The sequence below is a fragment of the Perissodus microlepis genome, chromosome 5 (genome assembly GCF_051167445.1).
Source record: "Perissodus microlepis isolate ML-2025 ecotype Zambia chromosome 5, ASM5116744v1, whole genome shotgun sequence".
NCBI lineage: Eukaryota > Metazoa > Chordata > Actinopteri > Cichliformes > Cichlidae > Perissodus > Perissodus microlepis.
Window position 1 is genome coordinate 18,184,193 of NC_140465.1, and position 13,529 is coordinate 18,197,721.

At 40.2% G+C, this 13,529-nt stretch overlaps 2 protein-coding genes across 5 annotated transcripts in view; one reads left to right on the plus strand and one right to left on the minus strand.

Moving 5' to 3' along the window:
* The first annotated feature begins 522 nt into the window (after nt 1–522).
* On the plus strand, nt 523–8,868 carry eps8l3a (EPS8 signaling adaptor L3a). The gene is made up of 18 exons (XM_084928434.1): nt 523–623; nt 740–813; nt 1,068–1,132; nt 1,220–1,378; nt 2,232–2,381; nt 2,480–2,544; nt 2,634–2,725; nt 2,828–2,940; nt 3,078–3,189; nt 3,839–3,912; nt 4,012–4,086; nt 5,163–5,308; nt 5,416–5,674; nt 5,760–5,903; nt 5,994–6,101; nt 6,607–6,692; nt 8,496–8,628; nt 8,739–8,868. The coding sequence occupies exons 1-18, from the start codon at nt 523–525 to the stop codon at nt 8,748–8,750; spliced, it is 1,968 nt and encodes a 655-aa protein (XP_084784560.1). The 3' UTR covers nt 8,751–8,868.
* Nucleotides 8,869–9,057: 189 nt separating this feature from the next.
* ampd2a (adenosine monophosphate deaminase 2a) overlaps nt 9,058–13,529 on the minus strand; it is a 33,117-nt gene continuing 28,645 nt past the window's right edge. For all 4 annotated transcript variants that reach the window (XM_084928430.1, XM_084928429.1, XM_084928431.1 and 1 more), the window contains 3 exons: nt 13,221–13,394; nt 13,011–13,121; nt 9,058–12,320 (listed from right to left, as the gene is read on the minus strand). In XM_084928430.1, coding sequence (XP_084784556.1) covers nt 12,105–12,320; nt 13,011–13,121; nt 13,221–13,394 — 501 coding nt within the window. In that variant the 3' untranslated portion in view covers nt 9,058–12,104. The remainder of the gene's footprint in view (nt 12,321–13,010; nt 13,122–13,220; nt 13,395–13,529) is intronic.

Here is a 13,529-nt window from a genome sequence, read left to right on the forward strand (position 1 = left end):
ACTTGAATAACTATTTAAAATGAATTCGTGGTGTGGTTTTGAATCCAAACTTTTAAAGGGTTAATGATTTTGGTTTCCACTGACTGTCATTACGCCACTTTTCCACCAACTACGCATCACATGTCAGTCAGGATTTGAACCTCATGTATTCTTCATATGTCATTAATCAAGATCTGATTTAAGTGTTCCCTTAATTATTTTGATGTGTAGATAGATAGATAGATAGATAGATAGATAGATGTTGGATGTACAGTGCACAGTGTTTTATTTGTATCATATTTGTGTGTTGTGTTCAGTGTGTTTGGTCATGTGTCACTGCAGGTGTGCAGTTGTGATGTAACTGACCACATTTCTGTGTTACCACAAGATTGATTTCTTGATGCGTTTATAATTCTTTGCGTTTTAATTTCATTTTCATTCCTCTAATTAGCTCGGACTTAACACAATAAACCTGTAAAAGTGGAAGATTTATGGGTTTATTTCAGATACAGGTGGGTGAGTCCACTCACGTATGACGTGTGTATGATTCATGTGATATTCCAGGTGAGTCCAGTCAGTATGTTCAGGAATAACAGCCCCTTTGGCTGTGATACCAGCAGCTATGCAGACTCCCTCCAGTCCAAGTATGTATTCTGGCAATTTTTTATCTGGGCAACAATCAATTGGCTGATTGCTTTATTCATTTATTTTATTCAAAGGTTCAAAGGTTTATATTTGGGTTTTTGTTTTTCTGTGACAGTGGTTATTCCACGATGGATGAAGCGCCATCACGGCTCTCAAATATGTCGAGGCCAAGTGCAAAATCAATTTACTGTAAGTAAACATTGCTGTTAAACGTACTAATAGGTTTTAATTTCATATATATAACTTTGATTTATCTTATTGGATATTTATTTCTTTTATGATCTTATGCAACTGATCATTTGACTATGTCATTGCTGCCTTTCCATCCTAAATATTTCAATTGTCAGTTGTTGTTGTTATTATTATTATTATTATTATTATTATGCTTCCACCTTTAATTGTATTTGTGAAAGAACATAAAGACCTGCTTTGTGTTTCAGCAGTGCAGAGGCAGGAGTATGCAGCATCAATAAACAAGATGATGGGCAACTTTCAGTGCAGGGTGGAGGTGGAGTAGAACATTTTCTATTATACATCCAAATGTACCTGTCTGTGGATAGTGTCAAACTTCTGTTTTAATCCTTCTGTGTCACAGCACCTGTTCACCTGTGACCTGGACGGGAAGGACCTGAAAAACATCACAGACTGTGTGGACCGTTTGAACCTGCTGGAGGAGATGGGTCATGTGTGGGGTCAGAACATGCAATTGGAGGTGCAAGGCACCAAAATGATGCTCACAGACATTGAAAACAAGGTAACAACCACAGCGCAGCTTACAAAAAGTCTATTTAAACTGGAATGAGTTAATTGGATGAGTTATCATCTCATTAAATTTGTGCCAATTTGCATAAATGTCTGATATCAAAAGTATAGTAAAATGCAGACCCGCTGTCATGTGTCATACAGGCGGGTTGAAAGTTCTGGGTAGGGCTAATAACATGGAGAGGCAACCACGTGTATGTCAGGAAGAGGAAAATGCACATTTGCCAGTAGCATTTCACCTTAAAACCCTTTAAAACCTTATTTATTTATTAGGATTTATTTACTTATTAGGACACACTAACCAATAAAGTAAAAACATACCTGGATAAGAAACTCACTGCGGATCATTATCAGTCATTGATTGGCCTGCCTAGAGCCCAAACATCAACATTATTGAAGCAGTGTGGGATTATTTTGACAGAGAACAGAACAAAAGGCAGAAACATCCAAAGAAGAGCTTTGAATGTGACTCATGGAGAACTATTCCTGAAGATTACTGAAAACCCCCCCCAAAGGAAAACAAAGAGAGTTCAGACTGTGTTGAAGAATAAATGTGGTCATGTGAAATATTCATTTTCAAGTTCATTAGAATCATGCAGACTTTGTTTTTGGCTTTTGTACTCTATATCAGTTTATTTTTTTAAACATTTTAATACATTCGTTTACCTATTTTCAGTTTCTCTAGCAAAACATAAAAACACGAGCTGTGACTCCAGAGGTTTTCACAGTACTGTTTAATGATGTTCAAGCTTTTCTCCTGCAATGATAGAAGCTATAAAAACATGTGAATCAACAACACAACATCCTTTGTGATGAACTTTGTACTTGTTATTGTGCTTTTTCAGGACGAGCTGGAGTCGATGCCTCTCAGTGACATCCAGGAGTTCAACGCTGTGCTGAACGCCGGGGTGTTTAACTCTCTGCTCACAGTGTCAGTCCAGGCCAGGAAAAAACGCAACCACACTGTCTTCATGTTCCAGTGTGATGATGTCAGGGTGAGGGCAAACCGGCCGAGATGGCTGCCATCATGACTCATATCAAGCGAAAGCAAAGGGCAAGTGATTTTCTAATTCTTTCTTCTGTTTTCTTACAGGCCGACTATGTTGAAAAACATCTCTCACTAGCACTGGCACGCCAGGGACAGAATTCAGGCATCAAGTACTGTAAAATTTCTGCGTCCATACACTTTAATCTTTATTAAAGTTTTCTTCGTGAAACTGTATCTCACCTTTTTTTAAAAAAATCAGAAATGAAGGAGTGAAACCTGCAGTAATCCCTAAACCCAGAGAGCCAGAGCCTGCAGCTGAACCAGCGTGGCAGTGGAGTGAGCCTGACTATGGTAAGGTTGTGACAGCATACATGGTGGTACTGATGCACTGGTTATTGGTGTGATGATGGCGTATTCATCCTCTTTTTCATCTGTTTGTGGTTGTGTGTATAGAAGACCATTTGCATGATCCTGAAATGTTACTGCCTGAAAATGAGGAGGATGATGAGGAGCCCTTCATGCGTAAAGACGTACCTCGTTCATACACGGAGCTGGACAGGAATGTGGTGAGTTTTCTTTAGGAGAAGTATATTTTGCTTCTTCTTTGCATGCTTAAATCAGAAAGCATCTCTAATAACATCTGATAAGGGAAGAATAAATGAATAAATTCCTCTTTTCTCAGTGGCTTTTTTCTTTCTTGCAGGATATGTTGAATCATATTTTAAGTGACATCGAAATCTTCATGGGACAATTAGCTGCAGCAGAAGCTAAAAATGCAAAGAAGAAGAAGACGAAGAAGAAGAAAAAGGGGAAAGGTCATTTTACACAAAAATTAAAACCACACTTAAAAAAATCCCATATTGTGTGAAATTCACAGCTTCCAGCAGCGCCTGGTTTAACTCAATTCGTTTAATTCAATTAAGTGTTATTTATGTATTTATGTAGCACCAAATCACAGCAACAGTTGCCTCGACGTGCTTCATATTGTAAGGTAAAGACCCCACAAAAATACAGAGAAAACAGAGAAAACCCCAACAATCAGAGGACCCTCTATGAGTAAGCACTATGGCGACAGTGGGAAGGAAAAGCTCCCTTTTAACAGGAAGAAACCTCCAGCCTAGACCTATTGCAGGTCTATTGCTGATCCAACCCTAACTATATACTTTATCAAAAAGGAAGGACCTCTATTTTTTTCTTTTAATTTAGTATTAAAAATATAATTTTAGATGTTAGTTTAGTTTAGCTTGAGTTTCAGCTTTGGTCTATATTCATTACATAACTGTAGATTGCTGTGGGCTGGCTAAAATTACAAAGACTATAATCTGTATTTAAACAAATGTATTGCCTTTACTTTAAGCTCTATATTTATATAAAAATACATTTTATTCTAATAAATATTAGCAGCTGTGATGTCTGCATGTTTATTTAATTATTTATCTTTATTGTTTGTTTTTTATTTTTCAGTCATGGACAGCATGCCCTCTCAAGAAGAATTTGAAGAATGCCTCCATAAAATTAAATTTGGCTTAAACCTGCTGGTTTGTTTCCCCTTTTCCATTAACACAATATCATCATGCTGTGGGTCTGTGTGTTGTTCCTGTGTAACATACAGTATGTGCGACATCTTTCTTTGACAGGGGGAGCTCAATGGAAAGATCAACAATCCCAGTGCTCCTGAATTTGTCCACTCCTTTTTTGTCTCGTTAAAATTCGTAAGTGACTATTAAAAACATTTTTGGCATCACCTTTAGAATTTCCCAGCACTGTTTCCACCTTCACACATACACCCACCCACACGCACGCAGGTGCGCGATCACAAATATAACAGAAAACATAAATGTTAATCCATTTATGTTTTATTATTATTATATTAATGATAGTCTAGAGTGGGCAGTGAGGAAGAAATCTGAGGAAAGATAGCAAGGACATTTAAAAAATCACGCGTAACAGAGCTGCTTAAAAGCAGGACTAAAAAGAATTGGTTTTAAAAGTAATTTCTTCAAAGCCGACTCTCCTCACACAGGTCATTTCAAAACCGAAGCACCCTGACTGTGAAACGTAGTTAAAAAGACGTTTTTTCACAGGACTGCACCCCATGATTCATTAGCTTGTAGAACCACTTTTAGCACTAATTGTTTTGTGACTTTATCAGTCTCTCACATCACTGTGATGAAATTCTGGCCCACACTTTTTTACAGGGTTGTGTCAGTTAATTGAGTGTTGTGGGCATTTTATTTATGCGCAGCTCTCTTAAGGTCACCCCACAGCATTTCAGTTGGGTTAGTTTGGAGGTTGCAACACATCCATTCTTTTCTTTTACAGCTGTTCTGTTTGAAATATGCTGCTCTGCTTGGGGTCATGGTCCTACTTATAACCAATTTAATGAACGCTTGAAGTGTTACACAGAGGACCTCATGTTTGACTTCAAAATACTTTGCAGTTCATGGTTGCTTCAGTGACTGGTTTCCAGGTCCTGTGGCTGCAAACGAGCCCAAATCATCACCCCTCCATCGCTGTGCTTGACAGTTGTTATGAGGTGTTCATGCTGATATTCTGCGTTTGGCTTTTGTAAAAATGCTGTCACATAAAGAACTGTTAATGAGTGTTTAAACACTGGGAATGAACTTAACTGGGGATTTGATTCTCATTTGCTCACTGGCTGGACTTTAAACTGCACAGACACCTTCTGCTGTCATCTCAGCAAGCCTTCCACCTGCTCAGGGTGGGCTGTGCACACCACTATTCCACTGGACTTATATTTGTTATTAATTGTTAATGCCCTCATCAGGTGGTGTCACACTGTCCTGAGGTTCTGCCGCCCAGCATTATTGCGCCGTTGCTGACGCCTCAGTGTATCCGTCTCATGAGTGAAGAGGCGTCCACGGAGGAGGACGAGCTGTGGCAGTCTCTGGGAGATGCCTGGAACATTCCCAGGTGTAACAAGACATCTCTTATACTTTGACTTCTTTTTGTTTACAGCCGAGAAAGTGTTCTGTTAAATGTCAGCAGGGCAATCAAACATGTACTCTTACTGTTATCAGTACCCAGTGGCCAGAAGATGATGAGGACATCCCAACCTACACCCCGCAGTTCTTCGATGGCTGGCAGCCCCCTGAAGTCACTGCAGAACCTCCCCCCACTCCACCTCTGACCAGACAGAGGAGTGCACCCAAATCTGTGGACAGACCAAAGAGCCTACAACCTGCACCCAGTAAACCAGTAACCAGGCAAGAGAGCCAGCAATCTGCACCCAGTAAACCTGTGACCGGGCAGGAGGATCGGCAACCTGCACCCAGTCAGGTAAACGAAGCATTCAAGTATCTTCTAGTTACTTAAATAAATAACACAGAAATTCACATCAATGCCATTTTCTTCTTCCACACAGATGTATGCCAGTTGGAAACCTACACGGTACGCACAAACACATAAAGGAGTCAATGATTCAGTGCAAAGTGAAGTGCGTGTGAAGTCTGACTTCATTTCAAGAAACCAAAGAGAGCTCACCGTGAGAAAAGGAGAAATAGTTCAGGTATCAGCAAAGTGACTCATCCGATTTTTCTGTCCCTACTCGCATTTGTTTTGTTAACTGCCTCCATATTTGCTTTATTTGTGCCTACAGCTGCTGGACAAGTCCAAGCAGTGGTGGAAAGTGAGGAATGACAGAGGGGAGGAAGGCTTTGTCCCCAGTAATATCCTGAGCGATAATGATCACCAACCTGATGAAGAGGTTACCACTCAGCAGACACGAACACGTTACAGTTCACATTAAACTCAGTGTTGTAGAGACACACAAACACTGAATTATTCCGAGCGTAGATGATAAGAAATAAAAAGCATGTTTGTGTAGGATCAGACTTTTGCCAAGCCACAGGTGCTAATGAGAATGATCCCATTCCCGTTTCCTTCCACACTCCAGGAAACTGGGAATTTGCTATAAATACAAGAAACATTACTTGTAATGAGTCACTGCTGAGTGTTTTTGCCCTTCTAATTTGATGTTTACTTGTGTAAAACAAAGCAGAAAGCCCAACAAAGACAGGAAGTAAAACTTTCAACTGTGTAAAAGAGACCAGTAATTACAAAATAAAACAGGAACGGACATGAGCAAAAACCAATAATCATATAGTTTACACTATATAGCAAGCTGTATGTGCATTTTTATTTTCATACTTACTTAAAGTAATACTACTTTACACTTAAAGTAATAATACATTATCGTTCCATTTTCAAAGGAAATTGTGGCCTCACCTGTCCTAACAAAGACGTCCAAGCCTGCTGAAGTGAAAGCCTGGCTCGAAGACAAGGGCTTCAGTAAAATGTGAGTACAACCAGAATTCTTCACTCCCTAATGTAATGAATTGGCTGTGCGGGTGACCTTGGTGTTAGTTTCTGGCATTTACTATCCAGTGTCTGCATAAAAAGAAACATGAGGGTCAGAAAGATCAGCTGAAATATCAGGGAGGAGGGACAAACGTGGACAAACAGTTAAAGAGTAAAAATGGTCTCAGATGTGGATGATCAACCTGCTGTGACATGTGCAATCATCTCTGTTCTCCTTCATATTAATATTAGTGTTATCAATTATCAAAATTATCGCAATTTTCATACATTTCAGCTTTATTTATTCATTTTTTCAGTCTGTTAAGTATAAATATTAAAAACAACCTTAGCTGAACAACAAAACACGACATATTAATGTATACTTTATTAACCCTGTAGGAAATTGCTTAGTCCTCTGCATTTAACCCATTCTACCAGTAAGCAGTGGGCAGCTACCAATCCAGCACACAGGGAGCAGTGTGTAGAGACGGTACCTTACTCAAGCCCCAAAACTATTCATGGCAGCGGTGGGATTCAAACCAACGCCCCCAAAGACACTGGAGCCTTAATCCAGCATCTTAGACCGCTCAGCAACGCTACCGATTGCACTGTGTTATTATGTATTTAATCCAAAAAGCAGAAGCACCGTGTGAAAATCTGAGTTCTCCTTTACCCTCTTAATCTCTATGGAAGCAGTAAGTATTATCCAGGTGCTGCTAATCAAATGCACATGACTGACTTAACTGATCATCAGCAAGTGTGAGCAACTCTATAAAAGCTGAAGTCTTGGCAGTTTACATTGCCAAGACATAAGCAATGATCTCATTTTCAAATAATTTGCAGTCTTTCACTCTACAGTGAGAAAGATTTTTCGCAAATGAAAAACATTCAAGATTTTCCAATCTTCCCTGGAGTAGACTTTTCAACCCAAGGTCAGACCATGCAATGCAGAGGAACTGCAAAAAATCCAAGACTCACACTTTTCAGACTCTCAGCATGTTAAATGTAAAAGTTCCTGACAGCATAAAGACTGAACAACTATGGCTTGTTTGGAAGGATTGCCAGGAAAAAGCCTCTTCTCTCTAAAAAGAACGTGGCTGCATGGTTTGTGTTTGCCACGCCTAAGCTACACTAAGAACAAACTACAAGACTTCTGTAACAATGACCTTTTGACAGATGAGATCAAAATGTTTGGCCACATTTGGGAAAACCAAACACAGCATATCAGCACAAAATAGAAACACCTCATACCACCCGACAGCACGTTGATGGAGGGGTGATGATTTAGGTTTTGTTGGCAGCCACAGGCCCTAGGTATGTTGCAGTCATTGAACTGACACAAAATCCTCTGAGTACCACAGTCTAATGTGAGGCCATCTACCATGTTTGGCTGAAAGTGAGTGCTGCAACAATGATCCCAAGCACAGCAGCAAATCTACAACAGAATCACTGAAAGTGAAAAAATACAGGCGTTGATCCAAAGTCCAGACCTGCAACTGACTGAAATGCTGTGGTGGTACTTTAAGAGAGCTGTGCATGGACAAATGTCTACAACTTAACAGAAGAGTGGGCCAAAAGTTCTCCATAATTACACGAGAGACTGTTAAAAGTCATACAGAAAATGATCACTTCATGTTATTGCTGCTAAAAGCAGCTCTGCAAGCTAGTGAATCATGGGAGGTACTTAGCTTGGCTATATAAATCTGCAGGTATATAAAGACACAGTTGTGTGTACTGCTGCACACTAAGCAGGTTTTCCAAAATGTGAGAAACACAGATCCATGTTATTTATCTCCTGCAGCACTGTACGCTGTCTCGGCGTGGTGAGCGGCACTACGCTTCTGGGCATGACCAGAGAGGAGCTGAAGGTGATGTGTCCTGAGGAAGGAGGCCGAGTCTTCTTCCAGTTAAAGGCAGTCAGGTCGCAGCTAGCCGTAAGTGACAAAGCACTGCTTCACTCGCTTCTCCATCCATGTGGAGTTTCTATAGAAGCATGCTGCATGTAGCACAGACAACTCTGCTCTGTCTTTTGTGAACACTTTAGGCTTCCAGTTAAGTGAGACCAGTGACGGGACATCAAAGGGGACAGAAGAGGACCAAAACTGGTGACCGATGAGCGGACTCTGAAAACTTTGAGCTTTGAGTTTACAGTGCATACTTACGTCTCGTTTGAAATCGATTAAATATGCTAACTATATATATATATATACACACACACACACACACACACACACATATATAGACACACACAGTCGTGTTGTCGTCTTGTGTAATATAAGATCAGTAATCGCTTGAATTCTGTAATAAAAAGTTGGAGTCTAATTTGTCACAGAATAACCTGCAAATAAAAGTGTGACACAACCTGGGTGAATTAACATGCTTTATTTTGTTGTCGAGTCATTACACGTGAACCTCAGAGACATCTGAATCTGTAAAACACTGGCAGTCCATCTCAAGCAATAAGGCTACAGATTACAGATTAATGGAAATAAAATCAGGCAGAATTTAAAAAATGATAAAAATGATAATAATAGTAATGTCTACAGTTACATGGCTGTAAAAACAAAGAAAAAAACCTCAGCTGAACACAAACACACACTGACTATCAGAATACTTAGAGCACTATGAGGTTAGTAATGTAAATGATGCCGAACATGTGAACTGTTAACGCCATGTTTGAATATATGCTGTGTTTCTGTGTTGGCTCCCACTCAGTGTTACTCGACTTCACGTTTTTTCTCTCTGACCCTCATGTGCTACTATTTACTGAGCTCAATCTCCGGTATATATTGAAATATTGGTTTTAATACAACAATACCAGAAACGTGAGCTTCTGAAGTAAAAGGAGTTGTTGCTTTTTCTTTTTTCCTGATGGTTGGCTTCAATATATTAATTATATGAGTAATATATTAATTTGAACTATGCAAACTATAATGGGACTTTTATGTAGTTTTCAGTATGTCAGCAGTTGATTGCTGTGAGTTGCAGTCTTGAATACTGCTGCTGGGCTCCAAAAAGACATGATTTGTGAGGCAGGGTGTACTATATGTTGGACATAATTAGCATAATAAACAGTAAACAACAAGATGTAAAAGTGAACAGATAGAAACCGAACAGGTGGAAAAGTTTTGGGTCGGTTCAGATGACAAATGCTGTAGCAGCATGACCAACTGTAATCAAAAAAAAAAACCTCCCATAATCACAGTGCAAAATGTTACAGAGTAGTCAAAACTGAATATTAAACAAGCGAGAAAAAGGCTAACGTCAGTGTAGATGTAAAATCCATCAGTGTTTTGGTTCAAATGAAAAAGTGCAAGGGCCAAAGTGTTCACAGACACTGCTGGAGGTGACGTTTGGCTTTAGAGTAAAAAGTACCAACTTTGACACTTTATCTGTTACATTTGCATTGAAATACTGAGAGTTCACAGGAATAAAAACAGGTGAAGAATAACGACTAATGCAGTAATAAAGAGGCAGAGCAGACACTCTGTGTCCACTTAGATTCAAAAAGCAATAAACAGACAAATTGAAGTGTCAAACCTTCACATCAATTAGATAAAATTACCCATCTTTGTATTGCCTTTGAAAAATACACTCTTTACAGAAACTCCCACAGTGACATTTCCACAGAGCTCCACTTGTGTAGCTACGATTTATAGCTGAAAAATGACAGATTCTCCGTTTTTATCCTAACCACCTCTAAAGCAAACACTTTCCTACCCTAATACTTTACAGCTGGTTATTCAAATAAAGCCCGATACTTTCTGACTTCTCTTCTAGTCTTGGCATCAAGTCTTACTCGACTGGGGTTTAACAAGTATGCTAGCAGTCTGATGGGAGGTCCAGTAGCAGGCAGTGTGATGTTATAATACAAAAATCCCGAGGTGAGTGATACCAGCTATGACCAGGTTTGGGGCAAGTAAAAAAAAAAATGCTACAAGTACCATGCAAATGTCTTAACCATGTCCCAGCATGGTTTGTGAATTTGTACATGGTGAACAGAACCGAGTACAAACCTGCTTGCTACATTACAAAACAGATTCTGGATTGAAAGCTGGTCAGCAGCCCTGAATTAGTTTAGATGTTTTACATTAAAGCTTGCTGTAAACATCAGTCTCATTCTCTCCTGCCATCCATTAATCATGCAGACATGCAAATAAAAAAAAAAAATCATTTACATACTCACAGAACCGGTAATAGATCCTCCTAAAGGCCAAAGTAAAAGCTACTTTACACTGATCATGCAGCTAGGTGGTTTCAGCTAATCGGTGTGAAGCGCGTATATGCTCAGTGTTTATCGACTGAGGGAAAATAAGCAGGTGAGAAAGAGAGCATGCACTGCTCAAAGCTAAAAATGAAAAGGCACTGTGAAACCTTGGCTGGGTGCATATGTACAGTGCATTGCATGCAAAGGGGAAAAACCTCTGTGACTGTCTAGTAAAAGGAATGAGAGTGATCAGGGCCCCTAAGACATACAGAGGGGGGTTCGTGGTCACAGTGAGGTCAAAGTGAGAACTCATCCACATTTTCTGTGCTGTGATTAAAATCTACAGTGTCTCTCTTTCAGCACACAAACATCTCATCATTTTTGACGAGGTCGCTTCATACGCTGCTTAAAGAGTCCCATTCGCTTCAAGGAATGTTTGCATCAGCCTGCTTCTCTCCTCTCGACTGTGGAGTTTTTTTCTTTCTGTGCTGACTGAATCATGGAAGAACGATTCTAGAAAGTGCAATTTAGCAAGTATATGATTAAAAACCACACCAAGAAAGACACACACAACTATGATTTAGTGCTGCAGCATTCAATAGATTAAACAAGATGCCCGTCAAAGTTTGTTGTGCAGGTAAGTCCAACCTCCACCAACAATCAAAGCGTGTTATTCCTGCAAAAATACATCAGTAATTTTTCATTTGTGTGTAATCAAATGAAAGAACAGAATGACTAAGTATAGAAGAGGCTAAGCAAAACAGGAGAGGTTTAAATGTGCTGGTTGTCAGTGTAAATACTGCAGCTACTACTATGAAAGCAAGTTACTAATTAATAGAAAACACCACAGGGACCATCTGATGGACAGGACAGGAATACACCACACGTTTCCCTGCTGTTCAATCTCAGAAAACCCTGATGGCAGGCCCTGCAAACCTTCATGGAACTGACTCAGATTGCAAACAATGGACATTTGGGGAAACTTTAAATAAAATAACACATGGCTGGATGTCCCCCCCAGCAACATTAAAGTAAGTGGAGCCTAAGTGCTCTGGCAGAACTATATTCTTGGCTTTTTCATAGCTGTGCAGCTGACATACTTGTACAATTGTTGTGGTGGTGTTTATGCTGCTCTCACAGCACATGTCTTCAGTGTCATGCTGAGTGGGCCACGGGGTTGGGGATTTTACATTTTGTCAGATTTCAATGCCGTCCCGGGAAAGAGCCCATGGTGAGAGAGTCCTCCTCGTCGATAGCGTCCAGCTCGTCCGTGCGCACAGCGTGAGTGATGAGCTGAAGCTCCTCGGTGAGCGTCTCGCTTCGGTACGCCACGCGGATGTCCGGGACATTGGTGCGCCGGATGTCGTTGCTCTCAGGACCCTCCTTAGCGTAATTTGGACCCAACCAGTAGCTTTTGGCCTGGAATGAGAGGAAAATACATAGTTGACACTGATGTTCAGTGTATGTGTGTGATGGCGCTTCGCCATCTTGTGGTGGCTCTGTGTGTGTGTGTTTTGCTCTGTTGCAGGGTTTCCTCAGTCGAGCTCAGCTACTGTACTTCCACTTGCCTGTAGGCCATCGTGCCTGCACCCTACCTCGCTCTGAATGTTTTAATTTATTCTTAATTCTTTACATTTTTCTTTAGATTTGTTTCAAGATTTATTAATTACTGTCAAGTTGGTCTGTGTGGGACGATCATTATTTTTTGGCATTTTTGCCTTTATTGGATAGTGGAGACGGACAGGAAAGTGGGGAGGAGAGAGGAGAGGACACGCAGAAGGTCAGACTCAAGTTCACTCCTGCCCTGTGGCATGTGATCACCTGCTTACCCACTGAGCCAAAGTGGCGCCCACAATGATTTTAATTTTTTGAAGTCTTGCACCACATTATATAAAAATGTATTTCTAACCTAATGTTACATTATTTAACGCTGAGCAATAAATTAAAGATATTTTTAAAGTGTTTCCACAACAAAAAACTTATAGGATACTATTTATGATCAAACTACAATATTTGACTTGCAATGGATTGTGTGGATATGTGCAGTGCATACATACACATGTGATCCCTGCTACACAAATACATGAAGAGAGCTTTAAATTAGTTTACCTTGTGTGAAAATCCACTCATGAGGACACTGTTTCTTGCCAGCTCACACATGTCACATGAACTTAGTTTCCACACTTGAGTGGCAATGCTGTACTCCTCCATCAGAGGTTCCTGGGTCCAAACAAGCAAACATGGAGATTTCTACAATTTGCTTCTATAACTTTTCACACTGTGTGCTTTAAGTGAGGCCATGTGTGGATTCATACCAACCTTGGTAAAGTGGAACTGGAGAGGATCATCGGTGGACAGGGAGACCATGAGGCCTCTGGACAGATACTCTGGCAGTGGGTTGCGGTGGTAACTGAGGAACAGGCTGTTGTTGCTCAGTGGTGACATGGCAATGCCGACTTGAGCAAGGTAATAAAGATACTGCAGCACTGGAGCCTGAGGTCAGACAAAGGTGAAAAGCAACAGAGACAAAGAGACAAATCAGCAAATACAGCTGCAAGCTACAGTGGATTGGCAGATTTGTTTTGATTATTCTTGCAGAAACAAAAAAAACAAAAAGCACACCACACA

What these genes read in the sequence shown, in the direction of transcription:
- eps8l3a (XM_084928434.1), top strand. Translation starts at nt 523, where the DNA reads ATGATTCATGTGATATTCCAGGTGAGTCCAGTCAGTATGTTCAGGAAT. An exon ending in GAAGAAGAAAAAGGGGAAAG is followed by an intron (nt 3,190 to 3,838) that starts GTCATTTTACAC and finishes TTTATTTTTCAG; the next exon opens with TCATGGACAGCATGCCCTCT. An exon ending in GACAAGGGCTTCAGTAAAAT is followed by an intron (nt 6,693 to 8,495) that starts GTGAGTACAACC and finishes TATCTCCTGCAG; the next exon opens with CACTGTACGCTGTCTCGGCG.